Source organism: Acipenser ruthenus, chromosome 1 (genome assembly GCF_902713425.1).
Source record: "Acipenser ruthenus chromosome 1, fAciRut3.2 maternal haplotype, whole genome shotgun sequence".
NCBI lineage: Eukaryota > Metazoa > Chordata > Actinopteri > Acipenseriformes > Acipenseridae > Acipenser > Acipenser ruthenus.
In genome coordinates this window covers 86798045-86820556 of record NC_081189.1, presented here as the reverse complement: position 1 = coordinate 86820556, position 22512 = coordinate 86798045, and the positions used below count along the sequence as shown (strand labels likewise).

Below are 22512 nucleotides of genomic sequence, written 5' to 3'. Positions count from 1 at the left end.
CACAGGAGGACATAGTGTCCATTGCTGCCTTTGAGGAGGTGGGCGAATAGTTCCCGTCTGAGGACGTGGAGTCTGACAACGCATCCCCTGCAGTTAAGCTGCGCCTTTAGGCAGAGCTTCTACCGCTGATCAAGAGAGCCAGTGCAATATTGCAGGTGCCCTGGCCTACAGAAGCCGAAAGAAGGCAGTCGATTTTCGATGATGAGCCTGCTTTTTCCCCAGTCGACGGACGCCATATATAGAGTGCATGATGCGGAGAAGCTGGGCCTGGCCCAATTTTCGCCGGTCGAGACATCTATTGCCGCCTTGGTCCAGCCGCATAATTTAGTGCTGTTGTCCAAGGATGCGATCTGCCAAAACAATCAGTGCCGGGTCTGAGGTTATCCCAACGTAGCCTATTTAGCTAGAGTGTTCACCGCAAGGCTAGGCAACTATAACATCATTCTAGTAGCCTACCAGTCCCATTTGCTGAGGTCTCTTTCTAAAAGCCACAGGCCCTCACCACAACAGTTGGATGAGCTGCGCCTGGTTAACAAGAACCTGCTCCATGTGTCTAAGCTCAACAGGCAGACTGTAGGTAGGAACCTGGCAGCTTTGGCTTTCCCAGGACTGATGGAGACAAAGCACTGCTGTTAGATGCCCCGATTACGCCAGGGCATACGTTTGGTCCCGCGGTGAGCGAGATGCTGCAGTGCTCTCACCGTGCGCAGGAATCCACGAAGGAGCTGGTTCGCCTGCTTCCCAAGCGACCACCTCCAGTGCGGCTGCCAGTGGTGATGTTCAGGACCGACCCACGGGTGCTCGCCGCAGAGGCTTCAACAGGTTCCGCCGCCCTGCACAGTGACAGAGGCTACAGGCCACGCCACAGGCCAGGCAGCAGCCCTAGCAGTTTGCTGCCACAGGCCCAGGGCCCCATTTCAGGGAGCCATCTGGAGTATTGGCGTCAATGCACCACGGACATCCGAGTGTTTACTATCGTTCAGACCAGTTGTTCACTGAAGTTCAAGCATGTTCTCCCTCCCTTTTCGGGCGTGACTACAACATCATTCACAGACCCGCAAGATGCCACTGTGGTGTCTCAAGGGGGTAACAGCTCTGCTGCAAAAACGGGCTGTTTGCATGATAGACCCCCTATGGTGGTAGTAGGGATTCTACTCCAGGTACTTCCTAGTGCCAAAGCGGGGTGGTGGCCTCAGACCGATCCTCAGCCTCAGACAGGTCAACCTGTTGTCTGAGCATAAGGAGATTCAAAATGTTGACAATGAAACTGGTTTACCACGGTGGATCTCAAGGATGCCTATTTTCACATCCCCATAAGACCAGCACGCAGGAAGTACCTGCAGTTCGCGTTTCAGGGAACAGCGTGCCTCTCCCTAGCTCCTCGTGCCTTCTCAAAGTGCATGGAAGCTGTCCTGGGTCTCCTGCACATGCACCCTCTGCAGTCCTGGTTCAACAACAGGGGTTTTCAGCCCATGTTGAACCACGGCTGCCTATTGGCAGTGTCTCATCACTGTCTCAAGGCACTCTATTGGTGGAAACAGCCGGCCCTTCTACGCCTAGGCGTAGTGCTGGGCAGTGTCACCAGAAGAGAGGTTGTCACCACAGACGTGTCCAGCCTGGGCTGGGGCATTGTGTGGCATGGCCGGGGTGCGCAAGGTGTGTAGAACCCCCCTTGGCAGGGACTCCACATCAGTGTTTTAGAGCTACAGTTTTGTGTACAGTCAACATAACAGAGGTGGTGAGCCTCATTTGATAGAGGTTCAGGAGAGCAGAGATAGATCTCTTTGCTTCCCAGGAATCAACCCACTGTCCCCTCTGATTCTCCATAATAGGAGCACTAGTGGCCGAGACAACTGTTATATGCCTTTCCACCGCTCACCCTGCTCCAGCTGTGTCTGGAGAAAATCAGGCAAGACTGGGCCAAGGTGCTCCTAGAAGTCCCTTTATTGTCCCAGGACACATTGTTTCTCAACCCTGATGCAGCTCTTGAGTGATGCAACCTGCTCAGTCAGGCATGGGGGACCTTATGGCATCCTGACCCATCGAGCATGCCGCTCTGGGTCTGGCCCCTGAACGGCTGCATTTGAGCCATCTGGGGCTTGATAATAGGGTCATTGACACCCTGCAGAATGCCAGAGCACCATCTATGCATTCACAGTACGGGTACAAGTGGGGTGTTTTCCAGACGTGGTGTCTGCCTTGTGGGTTCGACCCCACGACCTGTCCCATGGCAGTTATACTGTAATTTTTGCAGGACCTTTTTGATGAGGGGAAATCCCCTCCACCTTGAAGGTCTATCGAGCAGCCATTTCGGCTTGCTATGAAGGGCATTGTTCCTTGCTGGAGGCTAAATGTGGTTATTAATGCACACGTGAAGCATCCATTTGAGCCCATTCATTCAGCTGAGCTGTAATTTTGTATCTCTCAAAACGGTTGTATAACCTCCGCAAAGCAGGTGAGTGAGATGCAGGCATTCTCGATTGCGAAAGCCTGCTTAATTTTTACATAGGCCAGGACCAAGGTTACGCTTCATACCAATCCTGCCTTTTTGCCGAAGACGATCACGGCATTCCATGTCAACCAGTCTGTGGAATTGGAGGCTTTCCATCCCCCTCCTTTCCAGTCTGACAGAGCGGCAGTTCTATACTCTCTGCCCAGTGCGGGCCCTGGCATACTACGTTGACAGGACGAAAAATTGGAGGCAGTCCGAACAATTTCTTGTCTTCTATGGGGCTAAGTCCTGTGGTAAAGCCCTGTCTAAGCAGCGGCTGTCCAAGTGGATGGCATACACGGTCAGGACTGCCTATGAGCTGTCCAACTTTCCCCCTCCCAGAAAAGCTCACTGCCCATTTCACCAGGGGCATGGCAATTTTGTGGGCTTTATTACAGGGTGCATCTGTCAAGGACATATGCAATGCGGCGGTGTGGTCTACTCCCCATACCTTCACTAAGTTCTACAGGCTGAATGTAGAGTATCCCCAAAACCCTGGATTTGGAACTAGAGTATTAGGGGCGACTTCCCAGTTGATCCTTACAACACAGGCATAGCTACTTGTTGCTGGGGTTCCGTATAGTAATGCACAAGGCAGCCTGATGCTGAGATCTGTTAGCGCAGTCCTGACTGACCGCATTGTTTTTTCAGTTCATATGTACCATGCCAAGTACAATAAAGTCTTACACCAATTAATAGTATTACTCCAGATTAAACACAGCCAGCTGTAGTGTAATTTTTTTTTTTTTTTATTGAGAAAATCTGAATTATATAAACTCTGATGTAATGTATCAACTCACTTAATCCAACACTTTTGAAATACAACAATTGGGACAGGCAAAGCTTATTTTTTCTCCTTGTTGTAAAACAAGGTTAGCAGTTGTAAAAAGTGTATTGTTAAAAAAGTAGGTCACAAATTGGACTGAAGATAAGGTTTATCTCACTAGGAATTAGTTCAAGATAAAATAGAGCATTGGAAAAATCTGAATCTGGAAACTTAGTTTTGAATCTTTATAGCAGTCGACCGATGCCAGAAATATTGCTGCATTGTGATCTAGAAAAGAGAATACCAGAAGAGCAAAACAAAACTTTCCTTAACTTGTTTTGAACTAAGTAATTTTACTGATAATATAGTACAAGGTTAGTTTTCTGGTCTGCTGATTTCAGTGGAGTTATCAATCCTAGACGTGTATGCAGATCTGTAATGTTTAAAGTGCTAAATGTTTTAGATATTCCCTTGCATGTTATCAGGAACCAATCAACTAAAATTAAGGTCATCCTAAAAATTTTACAAATGTTAATACTAAAGCAACAAAAAAGTTCAAGTTCAAAGACTGCATGCGTCCGGATAGGTAAGAGGACAGGAGAGACAGGTTCCAGAGATTCCAGCATACTTCTGAAGGTATTCAAGAAGAATGCCATGATCTATGGTGTGAAAAACAGCTGTTAGGTCAAGGAGGACAAGCACAGAGGGAGCATCAGCATTAAGCAGATCATTCACAATCCGGAGCAGAGCAGTTTCAGTACTGTGATGCGGCCGGAAGCCAGACTGTAAAGATTCAAGCAGATTGTTATCCGTGAGGTGTTTCATCAGCTACACCCCTTTCGAGAGTTTTGGAGATAAAAGGGAGATTGGAGATGGGATAGAAATTAGGTAAGTCAGCCGGGTCAAGGGATGTTTTTTTGAGTACCGACGTAACTCGGGCAAGCTTAAGGGCAGCAGGAACCGAGCCAGAGTCCAGGACAGGTTGAGTGTGCATAATGGAAGGAGCAAAATCAGAAGCACAGAGATGGACAAGGTTAGTTGGCCAGGGGGCACCAGGGAGGCACTGGTGAAGCTTTGTGCTCTGTTCCTGGTTGGCATTTATTTTTTTTATTTTAATTTTTATACCAAGTTACATTGGCCCTTGCATGATTTGTTCTGAAGTTGTGCGATATGCGTTTCTTAACATGAGATTTGCAATGGAATTACAGGAGATAAGGAGGTGTATTTCTGTCTCAGTAACATGACGATTCTTCAATTTGTCCCTTAAATTTGATGCTTGGAACAATGTTAATCATACTGGTGCTGGCCTACCCCTCCCAGGCGTTCCACTCTTGGAATGCACAGTTAAAAAATCTAGAAAACTATAGTACGATGATGATATGATGTCATCAGAATTCTAAAAAAATAATGTTCCATTCAGGGTGTCAGAAGTCATCGTAAACAGCCATCGAAAGACATACTTTTAATAGACTCATCGCTGTAAGCAACCACACAGTGTACGGAAGCAGTCAGAAAGAGAAACAGAATGCTTTGGTATATAGCCAGAAGGGTAGTGTACAAATCCAAGGAGGTTATGATGAGGAAATAGGCTTAGGACAGAGGGAAAGAGGCACTTCTTTACACAGAGAGTGGTGATTGTAGTCATGATGTTGAAGCAGAACCACTTGGATCCTTAAGACCCAACTTAACAGTTCTGAGATAAACTAGGAACCGGATGAGCTTAGATGGGTCAAGTGGCCTCCTCACTGCTTTGTCTATCAGTCTATCAGTCATAAAGCCCCTTCTCAAGTGCATAACAGTTTTAATTAAAATAAAAACATTTTATAAACACTCTCTCAGTACAAGATTGTGTATTGACCTTAGTTTGACTTGAAAATGGCCGAAGTTTGACTCCCGAGTGACAGCTGGTTAATGTTGATTCTGGTTTCAGCAATTAACTGTGTCTGTAAATATTTTGACAGAAAGCGTCGCAAGTTCATATCCAGTGTTATCTAGGCAAATACAGACAGTCAAAATATGATTTACTGCTCACTTATTGCTGACACAGTTAAAGGAACAGTATTGGGCTTGAAGAAATAATGTTCTTACTTACTATTGCGCTGTGAACCTGGGTATGACTACTGTGTATTAAAGAAGGAGGGATGCTGAATAGTAATAGGGGTCTATCATTTCCTTTTAGGGTCTGGTGTATAACAGCTTCCTTATTAGAACCTGATAGGTTAGATCCTAACCTGTTACTCCTTCCTGATTCCATTAAACTTGCTTCTTTTTCCACGGCTCAACACGGCCATGAAACCGTCACTCTGCTGTTCATGCCTGTTACCTGCTTTATGTTATCACACCTACTGGATGGTGCCATGTATGTAACCAAGTTCTTACTTATCCAGTTAGTGGTCACTGGCTAAGACTGGTCCTGGACAAGGAACAGGGTGTCCTGGTTTAAAAAGAAAAATGCTGAAACATTTGTGTTCTATGTCATGTTGGGACAGTTTACTTTTTTTTTTTTTTTTTCCTTTGGCAGTACTGATCACCTACATGTGAATGTACTATGAGCCGCGTCTTATTTCTTTTTCCATCGTGTAGTTACTGTGTCATCAATACTTATTGAATTTAATCAAACTTAGCTTGTCTGAAGACAGCTGTCATATGAAATCCAGTAAGGGTCATAAACCCAATGGGTTTGCTTGGATTTGTGAACTTTTGGAACTGACTATAGCTGTATTTTGAATCATTATTTTTTACATTGTACATACATATTATTTTAGTGGTGGTTTTAATAATAAGCCATCAATATGCTTTAAGTTTACACTAACATCCAAGCCTTCTTTCTTTAAACAGCACCCGGACTAACTGGAATAGTTGGCGGACGTCCAAGAGTGTAAGTAGTCATTTAAGTTTAGTCAGCATGTAGCAGTTTGTCTTTTGAGATCTTTATTTTTTATTTTGTACTACTATGCTGTTAATTGTCTTGTAGGTTTTGCTAGCTTTCTAGGCCTGGTGATGACTGTATATTAGACCCTGTTCACAATGGTTCCTTGGTTAAATAGGAAAAAAGGAAGACGTTGGTTTATTGAATGATTAAAGACCCTCATCGCGAGGGATAGTGGACATGTTTGGCTTAACTATGTCCTAATATATTCTTTCCTTGATGACTTTTACAACAGTAGTAGTAGTAGTAGTAGTAGTAAAAGGTAAATACATGTATTTAATATTGAATGTCTAAAACCCATTGATCTGCGAACCAGTTCGTAACACCCCTCTCTTTCATCTTTAGATCCCCAGTGCTGAAACCATTCTTTTTCTTGTATCCTAAAACAAATCTGAAGGTAAAGTATTTACAACTAGCCTCAAACCCCAGACATATCAAGCATGTTTCTGCCTGGTCCCTGCCTGCATCCCCTTCCCACTTACAGTAATTGCTGCAACTCAAGTATAGTGCAGAAATATGTATAGTGAAAGTCATTAATATTTAATAAAGCCACTACTTCACATGCAACCTCCAACATTTAAAACTGTTTGACGTTTTCAAGCACAGATGACTTAAATTAACCAATAATATATGCTGGTATGATAGTGGTTAAATCTTAACACTAACAAAACCTGAATGACATAAACCTAAGGGCTTAAACAAAATGTAACGATTACCTGTGTGATGCAAGTCATTTTCTGTCTCTAGCATATTAAGTACATTTTACAGTAATAAATAATTTAGCAGTTAATCTGTGTCCAGAATAAAAAAATGTCACAAATTGTTAATTCTCTGAAGTAAAAGTGAACATATTGCAGTATTTCTACATCACATTTTTGTAATCATGTTGCAGGGAAAATGGGGCAAACCAGATGCGTATGCTTTTTTGTTTGTTTGTTTTATTGTTTAAAAGTGTCAAGACATTTAGATTTAGAAGATTACTTCAAGAGGAAGTAACCAATTGGGAAAGTGTGGATTTATGTTTGGCTGTCTTTCAAAGCTTTACCTTATTGTTTATTTATTTCTTAGCAGACACCCTTATCCAGGGCGTCTGCTAACACCCTGACATCCTGAACGCCTGAGCTGGTCCCCCAGGGAAACAGAGACACAGCAGATAGAGGGCAGTAACGCCTTTCAGTACCTTTGAAAAAAACAAAGTTGTGCCTGGGCCAAGAAGCAGCAACCTTCATTGTCTTTTTTCACATCAAAATGATGCAGGCACAAACCTAAAAACCTTGTGTGACAATGTGACACAGTAGGTTATTGAACTTGCTGCTTGCTCTTGGAGGCCAGAGTTATAATCAGACGTTGACCTTGGACAAAAGCACTGTTGTCCACACCACAAAACCACCAAACGATTCAGCACATCAGCATGTTTTCAGGGAAAAGCTAATATCTTAAGAATCCTAGTGTATTATTCAATACATACTATATAGTCTATATACTATAAATACTATATTTTCTTACTAACTCATGTGAGCACCAATTTGTATATTGCTGATACTGTGGGAAATAAAAGGGAAAGATATATATATATATATATATATATATATATATATATATATATATATATATATATATATATATATATATATATATATATATATATATATATATAATAAACATTTTTAGAAAGATTTGTATTAATTTTCATTGACGGGTTGAGAGGATTATCAAAGGCAAAACAAGCCTTCTCACTTCTTCCCCCGTAATGACAAACAAATCATTAAGACCAGTAACCATAAATGTGCAATCTTAGCAGAGCTCAGTTTTGTCGATGTGCAATCTGGTATAAATCTGCCATTCTTACACATCAGAAGGGTACATGTGATTCATATAATGGATAGGCGTGGAGACTGAACTGAATAGAATGGTAATAAGAAATGTATTTCTTAACTGCTGGAGCCATAACAGGAGCCAAGGGATTCTAATTGTTAAAAGGCTACAATACGACTTAAATAACTTGTATTTTCCTTGCAGGTGGATATTAATATAAACGGAGTGCATGCAGAAACAATTCAAGAGGATGTCCTGTGTATAGATGATGCAGTTACTCCTTCCTTGTCAGAGAACATGGAGGGTGACATCAAAGGTATATTTCATGCATTACTTGCATAACTCAATCAGGTTTAGATGGCACCCCATTCAGCCTGCCACATCAAACAAATGTTACACCTACTTCCAGTAATACCAGTGAAATTCCCTTTACACACTGTCCTATCTATTCTAGTAGAGTTACTGGACTTAAAAACAAGTCCTTTATTCCTTATAAAAGTTTCCCATAGTAAAGCATAGTGTAGTTAAGCATTGTAAAGCCCACAGTGAAAGTCACCGGGGTACATTTTTATAAGGGATAGTATACACGCATGGTGTGTTATGTTACAGTTAATTGTTCATTTTAAGATTATTCCAGTTCAGAATTGGTAATGCTGGAGTTATCCAGCACATTCTTCCAGCTAATCCTAATAATCCTAGTTATATCAGCAACAGTACGATTATAACTAAATGGTGAAGTGTGTTCCTCTTAAAGTTAGTAATTGGTTAATTTTAAGATTATCCAGCCCACATTTGGTAATGCTAAATATATCTAGTAAATTCTTTCAGCTAAAGCTAATGATCCTAGTTATATCAGCAACAGTAAGATAACTAAATATAAAATGCATCTCCACATTCTTTCAAACCCACTCTACGGTAAGGCTTTTTTTAGTGCAGACATCTAATTATTCATCAGTGTTTCTAGTGAGCTGTGTGCCATATGCCCTCTGGAATAAAATAAATAAGCTGTCTAATTAATTTAATTTATAAAAATATCATATGCATGTAGGGATACATGTTTGTGGCATGGTGGTCTTTTAATGTATTGTCTTGAATCCTAAATCAGTTAATCCTGGTGGTATTTAAGACAATGGTTTAAAAAACAGAAACCAAACCCCATCAGAGTAAAAATTGTAACGTTCATAGAAGGCAGCAGTGTGGAGTAGTGGTTAGGGCTCTGGACTCTTGACCGGAGGGTCATGGGTTCAATCCCCAGTGGGGGACACTGCTGTTGTACCCTTGAGCAAGGTACTTTACCTAGATTGTTCCAGTAAAAACCCAACTGCATAAATGGGTAATTGTATGTAAAAATAATGTGATATCTTGTAAGTCATCCTGGATAAGGGCGTCTGCTAAGAAATAATATTTATTTATTTATTTAGAAGGTAATGAAGTTGTAGAAATATAATATTTTATCAAGTTCTGTTGGCAAACTATTACAAAAGGTGTAACAAATTGGTTTTACATACACAGTTGTAGTTAAAAGTTTACGTATATCCCAATGGAAATTTATAATTTCACGAAAAACAAATACTTTTAGAAAAAATCTTTTGTAGCAAAGGTTTTGCTTTTCTGGATGAGGAAAAAAGTTACAAGAAATAGATGTCTACAATGATTTATTTCAGCAATGTTTTTGCAAAACTCCAAAAATGCTAATTCAAAAGTATTCAAACCCTTTGATGCTATGATAGTATTGTCTACAAGGTACTTGAAATTTCAATATGACAATGCAGAACCTAATTCTAGAAACATCTAGAAAATGCTGGATTGTAGGTGAACATTCTTAGAGAGTATAAAAGGGTTAGGCATAGGATGATTGCTGTTATTACCAATAAGTCAATATGGGTAAAAAGTAAAGAGCTATCTGAAGACCCTAGGCAGAAAATTATTTATTGTCATAAAGCTGGAGAAGGCTACAAGAAGATTTCCAAGCATTTGAGTATCGCAATTTCAACTGTTGTTTCTATTATCAAGAAGTAAAGACTCATGGTACTGTCACAACGCTCCGTCGGTCTGGAAGAAAGAAAGTTCTTTCACCAAGAACAAGGTTAATAACAATCGGAGATTGACTGCCAAAGATATTCAAAGTGAATTAGCTGCAAGTGTGACTGGGGTTTCCATTTCAACCATAGGTCGAGTATTACATGTTGAATGTCACCCCGGTATTGCTTCACTTATTTTCTTGACTGGTTCATGTATTAAATATGTACTGCAGACTCAGCTATAGTGGAAAATTATTGACCCTCAGGAAGACTATTGTTACCTCCAGGGATCCTGGTACAAAATCACTCCTATGCTGTAGCTTTGTTTCATTCCAGTAAACTAGCTGCAATTAGTCCAGGTGACCTGCTGCACAGGCTTCATTTTTTAAAGCATTGCACTTAAAAAAGCAAATTAATCTGAAGAAAGGGGGCCTAGAGAGAGAGAGGTTTTATTTAAAAAAAAAAAAAAAAAAAAAACATACTCCATAAGAGCCTTCAGTTATGTGCACAAATCACTAGCAAGTACCTGTCGTGAGATACTAAGCCCTAAATGAAAAGAGGTCTATATCCTGTGCTATAAGCCTTTTTCAGGAGTGTGGCAGTCTTGCAGACCCATCGCTCTATTTCATTTACATTTCACACCCCATTAGTGTTGGAAGTCTCTCCTCTTTTTTTTTAAATTTTACACCAGATTTAAACAGAAACTGTTTCACCCATTGTGTAGAATCACCAAAATCTATAGGAGTGTTGACCACTTCACTCTGTAGGTGATCTCAATAAAAACTCAGTAAAATAAAGGGGAAAAGCAGCACAGTGTTTTATAACACCAATCTGTTGAAAGCTGTAATAAAAAAGAACACCTATGGTGCTGTGACATTTGGAAATGTCTTTGAACATGTATTCCTGTTCCCATCATTTTAACCTTTCAGCGCTAAACTATACCTAAATAATAAAATAATAAATAGTATCTAATAAAAGTAAGTTATACTGGCAGGTCCAAAGGCATTGGCACCCTGTGGTTTCAGATAATCAAGCAACAATTTGGCCATCCTGAATGTATTCATAGTAATGATTCCCAGCTCTGAGCACATTGTATTACTGACATTGGGTTATGCTTGTTTAAAATCATTTTAAAGACATTTGTTAACATTTTAGTAAACTAGTATTTTTTTTTATTTTTTTTTTATTTTAGTATGCCCAATGATTCCCCTCAGTTTGGAATGTCTAGTCATGTTTTCCCCTCACCTCAGCAGTTCCCCACACAGCTCACTAGAATTGAAGGTTCAGTGGGCATCCTCTGATCCCACGACCGAGCCAGCTTCCTCTTTTACACCCAGGAACTCAAGAGCGGATGTCAGCGAGCTACTGACCCCTGGAGGACAATCCTGCAGGTGTCTGCTTCTGAGCTTGCTGGGCACCTGGCCAGCAGGGTCCGCTGTAACGCAATGAGGAGAAACAGGACCTGACCAACAGGAATGGCGCTCCCTTCGGAATCCCCAGTGAAGACCAGCGACTCCGCACAGCCAGGACGCAAACGCTGTGAGCCAATCGGGGACCCAATAAACTAGTTTAATGCTTAAGAAAAGCAGTATTAAGTATTAATCAAAGTGTGTGGCGATGGCTCCTTTGACTTTATTACAGCTCTTCAAAGACTTTTAGCATGCATGTACAAGCCTTTTGTGTGGATCGCAAAAGATTTTCGGTGGATCTCGGGACAAATCAGAACAAGCACTAGCATATATAAGCATGCAACAGTTTTTGTTTCGGCTGATGGGCAGAGCCTTCTGTGTTGTCCAGTAGCACAGATGAAAATATCCCAACAGTGTCTGCATATGAGACTAACAAAATGCTTGTGCGAACGTACATTTTTATTTAGGCGCACATGTGCGACTAGAAATCCCTAAAGGTTGACTGTAAAAAATAAACGTGATTTTATTTTTTCAGCTGAAAAGTATAAAACAAACTTCTCCCACGCCACTCCACTGCTCCGCTCACTCCACTGGCTCCCGATCACCGCTCGCATCCAGTTCAAGACTCTTGTACTAGCCTACAGATGCCTTGACCAGACTGCACCCAGCTTCCTCCAGACCCTCATCTCTCCCTAAATGCGCTTTACTTGCTCTTATCTGCCCCCTATTTTACTGCATTTAATCCTGTACTTTAGAGTACTGTAATCTGTCACAAGTGTTACTTAATCTGTAGTATCTTGTATTTAATTATATCCTGATGTAACTATCACTGACACTTATCTGCTCCGTTATTGAATGGTATTTTGTTATACTTGTACTTGCTAGAACCAAAGTCATTGTATTTTTATCTTGCTCCTAATTGTATTACTTGTATTGTGATTCTTTGAAATGTATTTTTGTTTACGACTGTAAGTCACCCTGGATAAGGGCGTCTGCTAAGAAATAAATAATAATAATAATAATAATAATACCATAAACAGGCAAGAAGCACATTCTGAGGAACATGCGACCAGGCAGTTCAAAAAAAAAAAAAAAAAGTTGTCTGTTTTAATTTTGTTGATGCAAAAGTATTGAACTGCACAAGTGTTATGTAAGAAGGAAGGGAAAAAAAAAAGATCTGTAGATGTTCAACAATACATTTGAGCAAAAATATTATTTATTTATTTATTTATTTACAGTGCCTTGCGAAAGTATTCGGCCCTGTGGCAGGATAGCAGCAGAGGGAAGACTCAGAGACAGAAAGTGCAGTGAAACCAAAATATTTTAATTAACAAAACACAAATAAAAAGGCACGATGGCCAACCAAAAAGACAAACACAAAACAGGCTTTAAACAAACCCAAAAAAACCCACTCACTCTCTCTCTAACACACGTCTTCTCTCTGTTACACTCACCTCCTAACAAACACTCTCCTCCTAACATACCCAACCACTCCCTTTTATACAGGTGCCTGGGCTAATTGGGCAATTCGCACCTCATTAGCCCAGGCACATTCCACACATTCCTCACACATAAATTCACTGAACCACACCCCAAACTCACTCACATCCACTCTAAACAATACAAAAAACCCAAAACCACCACAAAATAGGCTGCACCCCATCACAGGCCCCCTTGAACTTTGCGACCTTTTGCCACATTTCAGGCTTCAAACATAAAGATATGAAACTGTAATTTTTTGTGAAGAATCAACAACAAGTGGGACACAATCATGAAGTGGAACGAAATTTATTGGATATTTCAAACTTTTTTAACAAATAAAAAACTGAAAAATTGGGCGTGCAAAATTATTCAGCCCCTTTACTTTCAGTGCTGCAAACTCTCTCCAGAAGTTCAGTGAGGATCTCTGAATGATCCAATGTTGACCTAAATGACTAATGATGATAAATAGAATCCACCTGTGTGTAATCAAGTCTCTGTATAAATGCACCTGCACTGTGATAGTCTCAGAGGTCCATTTAAAGCGCAGAGAGCATCATGAAGAACAAGGAACACACCAGGCAGGTCCGAGATACTGTTGTGGAGAAGTTTAAAGCCGGATTTGGATACAAAAAGATTTCCCAAGCTTTAAACATCCCAAGGAGCACTGTGCAAGCGATAATATTGAAATGGAAGGAGTATCAGACCACTGCAAATCTACCAAGACCTGGCCGTCCCTCTAAACTTTCAGCTCATACAAGGAGAAGACTGATCAGAGATGCAGCCAAGAGGCCCATGATCACTCTGGATGAACTGCAGAGATCTACAGCTGAGGTGGGAGACTCTGTCCATAGGACAACAATCAGTCGTATACTGCACAAATCTGGCCTTTATGGAAGAGTGGCAAGAAGAAAGCCATTTCTTAAAGATATCCATAAAAAGTGTCGTTTACAGTTTGCCACAAGCCACCTGGGAGACACACCAAACATGTGGAAGAAGGTGCTCTGGTCAGATGAAACCAAAATCGAACTTTTTGGCAACAATGCAAAATGTTATGTTTGGCGTAAAAGCAACACAGCTCATCACCCTGAACACACCATCCCCACTGTCAAACATGGTGGTGGCAGCATCATGGTTTGGGCCTGCTTTTCTTCAGCAGGGACAGGGAAGATGGTTAAAATTGATGGGAAGATGGATGGAACCAAATACAGGACCATTCTGGAAGAAAACCTGATGGAGTCTGCAAAAGACCTGAGACTGGGACGGAGATTTGTCTTCCAACAAGACAATGATCCAAAACATAAAGCAAAATCTACAATGGAATGGTTCACAAATAAACATATCCAGGTGTTAGAATGACCAAGTCAAAGTCCAGACCTGAATCCAATCGAGAATCTGTGGAAAGAACTGAAAACTGCTGTTCACAAATGCTCTCCATCCAACCTCACTGAGCTCGAGCTGTTTTGCAAGGAGGAATGGGCAAAAATTTCAGTCTCTCGATGTGCAAAACTGATAGAGACATACCCCAAGCGACTTACAGCTGTAATCGCAGCAAAAGGTGGCGCTACAAAGTATTAACTTAAGGGGGCTGAATAATTTTGCACGCCCAATTTTTCAGTTTTTTATTTGTTAAAGTTTGAAATATCCAATAAATTTCGTTCCACTTCATGATTGTGTCCCACTTGTTGTTGATTCTTCACAAAAAATTACAGTTTCATATCTTTATGTTTGAAGCCTGAAATGTGGCAAAAGGTCGCAAAGTTCAAGGGGGCCGAATACTTTCGCAAGACACTGTGTTTGTTTGTTTGTTTGTTTGTTTTTGTGTGTCCCTAAATTTTTCAGTGCGTGTGTATCTTTTTTTTTTTTTTTTTTTAACTTAGGCGCACATGTGCCTAAAAAAGTTAGCGTAGAGCATCTGTTACGTTTTTGTTGTTGTGGTTGTTTTCTTTTATTATTGCTATTACGCATTGGACACTTATATTAAATCTCGCTAATAATTATTGATCATAGCTTACTGGAGGATCGCGGAGCCTGTTGAGATCCACCAAAAAGGATCGCAGTGTTTGGTGTATTGGCCACCACTGCTTTAAATAATGGCAGCAAATTCGTATGAATTTCAATAGTTTCATAGGATTGTGTAAGAGTAACACATCTGAATAACAAATGTTGTGGTGTTATTTTTCTAGTCCTGAAAATCTTCAAGTATATTCGATTCCTGTTCACAATACCTAAATAATGTGTGACAGTCACTTGTTCATAATGAACTAGGTCAGATAATTCAATCTGACTAATTTAGGTGTATTTCATGATCAAAATTTTAATAGACATGAATATGAAATATGTAAGTAAGTCTTACCCACAGAAATATCTTAGCTTTAATACTACAATAGCTTCTTTAAAATGGACACATCCAAAGTTATGTTTACTAGCCTAAAACAGGCTGTTATTCCATTCATAAACAGGATTTGAAACCACCTCCAAATTAATTATGAAACCTAAATGCTGAAAAAAAAAAAAAACCTTATGAGAAATACTAAAATAATCTCTCTATTCTTATTCAGATTTGCCAAGTGGTCCACACAAATACAGATTAGAAGAGCTGGCCTATACCAGGAGTGGTGACAAGGGTGACACAGCAAATATTGGTGAGTCTTTTTGTCTGGAATTTGATTGATTCATTTTTAATATTTTTCTTTGTTTGTTTTGGTAGTCTAGACGGAAATGGAATCGGAAACGGGGAATCAGAAACACAAAAGCCTTTTTTCTAACCAACTAGCCCAAGAAAGGGCAATCATCCAAATCCAGTTTTGAAACAACATTGCTAAGCAACCTCTGTGAAGATGTACATTGGAGAAATGGTGGTTTACAAAAGCCCTTACATCAAACTAGTCAGTGTTTATTTAGAACGTCCATTCAGAATACTGAAGCTTGGTCCGTCTTGTGCAAGCAAGTTCTGAGTTGTCAGTTTACATCAACAGAAGGGGCGGTCTGTTCTGTCTGGCAGATGCCATTTTATTCCACCGAGAGACCACACAAATAAAGCAGCAGCTTATTCACTTCCTGTGTAAACAGTGTTGCACTAGTGGACTACATAGCAAATTATCCACTCCAAGATAAATGTATACTATGGACATTTGGCCACAGTGGAAGGTCCAACCAGTGTCTCTTACAGAACATTTATACCTCTTCTCCACTGTACAACTGAGCAGCGCCGGGCTGTACCGAGCCCTCGCGGTGTGTTTAAGGAGAGCCTGGGTTGTTTTTCCGCTGCAGAGCCGAGCCGAGCCGTGCTACTCCATGACCTACATGTTGGCTATATTATTTATTTGTATACTTACTTATTTATTTTGGTGAACTTTTAAGTTATTCTCCCCATTAGTTTTAAACTGACAAGGCATGAATTACACTGTTGAGAGGTGAAGTAGTACTAAATTGATGCTGGTGTCAAGAGTTAAGGCCTCTACACACTGCATCACGACAAAAAAAAGAAAACATGTATTTTTGATACAAGCCGTTCACACTGCCTGTGATGTGTTGGGCAACACTGAGGCGATGCAAAAAAAATAGGATTGGTGTCTATTTTTGCGTTTTTGTTGCACGGCAGCTAGGGAACTAACCAATGAGGAACAGTTTCCCTTGCGCGCTTTCAGTAAACAATGGCGGAAGAAAAGATCATTCTTACCGTATCAAAATAGCCGGAGCTGTACAATAAAGGAAACAAAAATTGTAAAGACACGGCAATGAGGGAGAACATCTGGCAGTCCATTTCCAGGGAACTGGATATGGCTGGTTTGTATGATTTGTTTACCTTTACTGAAATAAGTATTCAAAAGGACTATCATATGTGTGATATTTTCCACCTGATGATACAATGAGAGGAGAGTTGCCTATCACATCGCGAGCGTCTGTTGCCACTGGTGTGAAAGGTAGTGTCACAGCGAAAGTACAATTTTATCACAGGATAAATCTTGTCCAGTGTGTGGAGACCTTTTACTGGTACTGAAACTACCAGGGATAAGAATCAGAAACAAAGTCAGATACTGATTCTGTCATTCTCTAATACAATGGCACAGTTATGCACACTATTAAACGAGGTTACAAGTGGAAGTAGATGAGGTGTAGAGGTAGGAGTATTAAAGCGCATAAGCATGTTGTTGTTGTTGTTGTTGTTGTTGTTGTTGTTGTTGTTTCTTAGCAGATGCTTTTATCCAGTTTGCTTCTTTGTGTGAGCTTCTATGTCTTATGGAAATTGATAAAGTAATAAGTGCTTAGGGAACTGTGTTCCTTGCTGTGGTTAGTTAACATATCATCTAACCTTGTCTGGAAATTTGACCCTGTGTCTGGGAATGCAGAAACACCTTCCACATTCCCAATTGGAATACTGCTTCTAGGTAACAATTTCAACCATGCAAAGAACAGAACAATCAAACAGGATTAAAAATGATAATGAACTTTGGTTGGACAGGTTACTATTAAAATAATATACTCTTACCTGTTTTAGATTGTGTACATGAAAATACTGTAGTATGTTCTTTGTAATAATACAAAAGATACAGAGACAACCTTGTTTCAGTTGAAAGTTTACCGTTTCTAATGCAATTCAAAACACTTATTGATACTTCTTGAACTAGTCGGCACTTGGTCCTTGGCTGCATAGCACCTTTGTTTTTAAGTCAGTCCGGCTACGTCCAGTGTCTCCTCCCAAAATTTTTTTTTCTTGTTCTCATTTATCTACCAAGTAATGTGACCTGAATAAGTAATTAGATTTCTTTGTGTTTTACTTTCCTTCAGTTTAACTACCGGTAAATGTAAACTGATGTTTCTTTTTAATACCAGTGACATCTTTGTTTCATTGTCTCATCAACTCTTTGAAACAGATGCAATATCCATTCAAATCTGTTACCAATAATTCCTCGGTAACAGTCCTTCCAATCATGAAGATAGTTTGCAGGCATTCACAGCACATGGTCATTATTTTAACACAATTTAGCTTCAGGTAATATAACCATACTGCTACCGATTTTAGCCTCTGTAACAAGCCTTCCTTTCATAAAAACTGGCACAAGAGTTTTCCTGTAATTACTGTTGCTAGACTGTGGAGAGTCACCCAAAATAAGCTATTTTGGCAGTGTTCAAAAGGCAATGAGATTTGTTTCTGAAACAAAATGTTAACCTAGGACTTCTGTCTGGTAATCAGTTTTTCCTTTTCCCCCTTAAATATTTTAATATTGATCTTACTATCCGTACTGATTATGTAATTGCCTTTCATCTTAACACTAAATAAAAGCAGGGTTTTGACATCATAACCAGATAAAACATTGAATGTTTTGTAATGTTAGTACAATTAAATGCTGCTGCAGAAAGGAGAGAGAATCTGAGAGGTACACACACAAAAAATGCACACCAACACACGAGTTACTGCACAGAATTTCAGGCATCATACTGTTTCTCTTAAAATGTAAGTGACAGTGAGGGCTGTATCTGTAATCCCTTCTGTAGGTGTTGTAGCACGTCACCCTCTGTACTACCCATACTTAAAGAAAGCTCTGACAGCCCAGGCTGTGGAGGAGTATTTCCAGCATCTCATACAGAAAGATGACACTGGAACACCCAAAGTCAGAAGGTAAGTTTTAAAACGTATACTATTTCATTACGTGTGTCGAAGGACGTTTTTTTTGTTTTGTTTTTTTAAATCAGTCCCGGGATTTTATTGAGGCTACTGCATTTAAGGTTGAATTTGCTGAAAATACAAGGACTGGTGGAATAATTCCCTGTGCTGTGATTTAAGACACATTTGAACAGTTACGGTTGAGGGAGCATCCCTAAAAGCATGGATAGATTGATTTTCTTTCCTCAACCCTGATGCAAAGGAGACCTTCTTGTGTAATCCAGGAATCAGATTTTACAAATACAGATTAGGACTGCCCCTGAAGATTTATGGACAAGTAATTTAACATGTTTGAGCTACTTCCCTAGCCAACAGTAAAACTGGGTACAATTAAGATATCACTCAAAAACAGGGGGTGTATAAAAGGGGCATTATCTAAATTGAAACGCATTTGAAAATATCATAAAGATTGATTTGGTCAATCTGTTCACATGTTGCAAAGTCCTGAATTATCTGACTTAACTAATTGGCTCTTGATGTTTTCACAGATATGAGCTTCCTGGAATCAATGGCCTAAACTTTGTTTTAAGAAATTCTTTGGGCGGTGGAGGGGTGGCCTCTCTTCGGAGTGACCCGCAGGTAAAAAAAAAAAAAAAAAAAACAGCTTCATCCTCTTTTTGCATCTCTTTCGAAGAACATACTGAATGATCCCTTGAATACTGTCCCCTTTCTAAAATAACAGCATTCCAAATACAGTACAGTTATATCCAGTCAATAAGGCCTAGATGGCTTTTGCAGCTAAACAACTGAACAATAGTCTTTCAGTACCTGCTTTCTGCTTAGCTAACCAAGCCCACCAAGGTGGGTGTCAGATATGGTTGACATTCAGTTTTTCTTCAATACCTCTGCCCAGCCACACAGGCCTGTTTGAGGTGTTCAGAAACTAAATAATAAATTGTTCATTGTTAAAAGTTATCACATTGAATAGCTGAGAACAACAGTTGCATCCTAATGCACTGTCAACAGATTTGAATGATTTTTCAATGAAATATGAAAGTTGATTAAAAATGTATTAAGTCTTAAAGGTGAGTGGTTTACCATGGTATTCTGTGCACTCATTAAAAATAAACACTGAAAGTGAGCTAGAAAGGCATGGGATTATATTGCAGTAACTTTTGAGAGCTTTTTTTCAAAACGGTAAAAGGAAAACACATTGCATCAACATGTCGAACAAACCCCAATTCCAGCTTTCAGTGATACAGCCTCAAAGAAATGCGCTGTATGTGTGCTTTTATATCACCGACACATGTTTTCACAAGAGATTCCAAGAGCTGAAACATAGATACTACTGTCAAACTTTCTGTGCTTACTAGTTTTTTGATCTAGTGTTGTGACCGTTTTCACATTTAGCCGTACTGTAACGCCCGTGTTATTTCTTGTTTTGAAAACCACTTTAAAGGGAGCTTAGAACTAATTTCAAATAACTTTAAATTCACACCACATTTACTTGAAGGAGTGCTACCCAAAATCAGCTTGCTTTATTAATATTGTTACTGCCCCTGGTTTGTTTGTTAGAATCTTTTGGTTCTTTGTCTGTTTTTTATGATATGCAATTTTAAAAGTATAACACAGATAAACTGCTGGTATCTTTGCTGTAGCTGTCATGGTTTGACTTTTGAGGGCAGGTAATGAAACAGGAAAGCTACATCCTGAACAGGTAATTGCAGCTAAACCACTGAAGTAAGTTTGAACTACAACACAGTAGGTACTAGGAAACAGTTGGAACCTTTTTTTTTTATTTATATTATTTATTTATTTCTTAACAGACGCCCTTATCCAGGGCGACTTAAAATTGTTACAAGATATCACATTATTTTTTTATTTTTATTTTTTTACATACAATTACATTATTTTTACATACAATTACCCATTTATACAGTTGGGTTTTAACTGAAGCAATCTAGGTAAAGTACCTTGCTCAAGGGTACAGCAGCAGTGTCCCCCACCTGGGACTGAACCCACGACCCTCTGGTCAAGAGTCCAGAGCCCTAACCACTACTCCACACTGCTGCCCCGTTTAAAGAGTTGTCTTTGAGATATCTGCATTCTACTCTTACAAAAAATTAAATATACGAATAAAGTATTAATTTCTCCAACGGAAGAAACTGGGAGTCAGTGATTTCCCAACATAAAACCAATGTCACCTTACAATAATTGATTTTGAGTTTCAATGTTTTAAAATAAAATATCAAACAGAACGAAATTTCAATGTACCATTTGTAATTCAGTAATATGAGAGAATTGGTCAGGGGTCTGAATACTTTTGCAAAGCACTGTATATGTGTGTGTGTGTGTGTGTGTGTGTGTGCGTATCTATATATATATATATATATATATATATATATATCTATATCTATATCTATATATATATATATATATATATATATATAGATATATATATATAGATATATATATAGATAGATAGATAGATATATATATATATATATATATATATATATATATATATATATATATATATAGAGATATATATATATATATATATATATATATATAGAGAGAGAGAGAGATATATATATATATATATATATATATATATATATATATATATATATATATCTATAGATATATAGATATAGATATATATATATATATATATATATATATATATAGATATATATATATATCTATATATATCAGTCTACACTGCCAAACATCCCACGGAGGGCATGTGACAGGTCATTTCTTAAAAAATGTATGTTGCTTAAATTTCTGCCTGTCTTCTGTGGATAAAAGTTTAAATCTGCAGGCCATTGTTGTTTGTTTTGCTATTAACAGTGTTTTGTTGTGTTCATGTACTGCTGGTAGAGTTTGTTTTTAAAAATTGGGGTTAACAATTTTATCCCCAAACGTATTATACATGAGCTTGCGCCACCACCATGTGCAAGAAGACTGTAAAACACTGACGTTTATAGAAAAATTGTCACTCAATGCATTATCATAATTATCATGTTTTAGTAGTATTGAGAAATTAGTCCCAGGTGCAGTTCAGCTGAAAATTCACACATATTCATAGTAACTTTATGGAAGCAGCAGTAAAACATGTTTCTTTTTCCCCAGGGCAAGGCATATGGACAGATGCTTTTGGATTTCAAGATAAAATATGTACCTGATTTGAAGTCACTCATAGACTAAGATAAAGAACTGGTAAATGCTACTGATTATGAATTATGATACTGTAGTCCATGTTTAATTTAAAATTCTATGGTGTCTTTTCAATATATGCTCTGCCAACTGACTGTGCATTATCATTTGACCCTGTGTTTGTTTAAATGGGTTTGATATCTTTTATTAAACATACACATACAGTTTTATTGTGTTTCCAATGAAATGCATATTAGGTCCAGCACCTGAAAACTACAGATATCTCAACATATATTGGATACAGGGGCTGAGGATGTTTTATTGTAGTGTTTCTTTAAACATTTTGAATTGATAGGAAATGAATGATGCAATCTAGCCAGTAAGTACTAATGAAAACTATTGATAATTAACTTTTAATCTAAAGTGTTTGTTTATTTCTATACAATAGCTTTGAGAGACTTAACACTGTTTTTATTTTTTAATACAACTACTTACTGTAAGACAATGTCCAACATTCTCGGTACTGTTAACTACAAGGTATTTGTATTCAGTTTAACGTTGTAACCGGTTTAATAAATGTTTCTATAATACCCAGTGTGTTATGAGACAAACTTTGAAAGTGTGATTAATTCAATTGTTTTTTGCAGTGTTTTGTTGTGTTCATGTACTGCTGGTAGTTTTTTTTTTTTTTTTTTTTTTTTTTTTTAACAATTTTATCCTCAAACGTATTATACATGGACTTGCGCCACCACCGTTTGCAGTAAGACTGTAAAACACTGACGTCATTCTCAATTAGTGCTGGGACAAATATCAGAATATTCAAATGAATATT

General features: G+C 38.9%; 1 protein-coding gene across 2 annotated transcripts in view; it reads left to right on the top strand.

Annotated features, from left to right (window-relative positions):
• The window catches only part of LOC117420656 (uncharacterized), a 47270-nt gene extending 24971 nt beyond the window's left edge, over positions 1 to 22299 (top strand). Inside the window, exons 14-20 of one of the 2 annotated variants that reach the window (XM_034034173.3) lie at positions 6096 to 6135; positions 6532 to 6583; positions 8206 to 8317; positions 15472 to 15555; positions 18410 to 18533; positions 19067 to 19157; positions 21657 to 22299. In XM_034034173.3, coding sequence (XP_033890064.2) covers positions 6096 to 6135; positions 6532 to 6583; positions 8206 to 8317; positions 15472 to 15555; positions 18410 to 18533; positions 19067 to 19157; positions 21657 to 21731 — 578 coding nt within the window. In that variant the 3' untranslated portion in view covers positions 21732 to 22299. Of the gene's footprint in view, positions 1 to 6095; positions 6136 to 6531; positions 6584 to 8205; positions 8318 to 11359; positions 12139 to 15471; positions 15556 to 18409; positions 18534 to 19066; positions 19158 to 21656 lie in introns of those variants that run through there. The other variant, XM_034921170.2, reaches the window with a different exon arrangement.
• Positions 22300 to 22512: the final 213 nt, after the last annotated feature.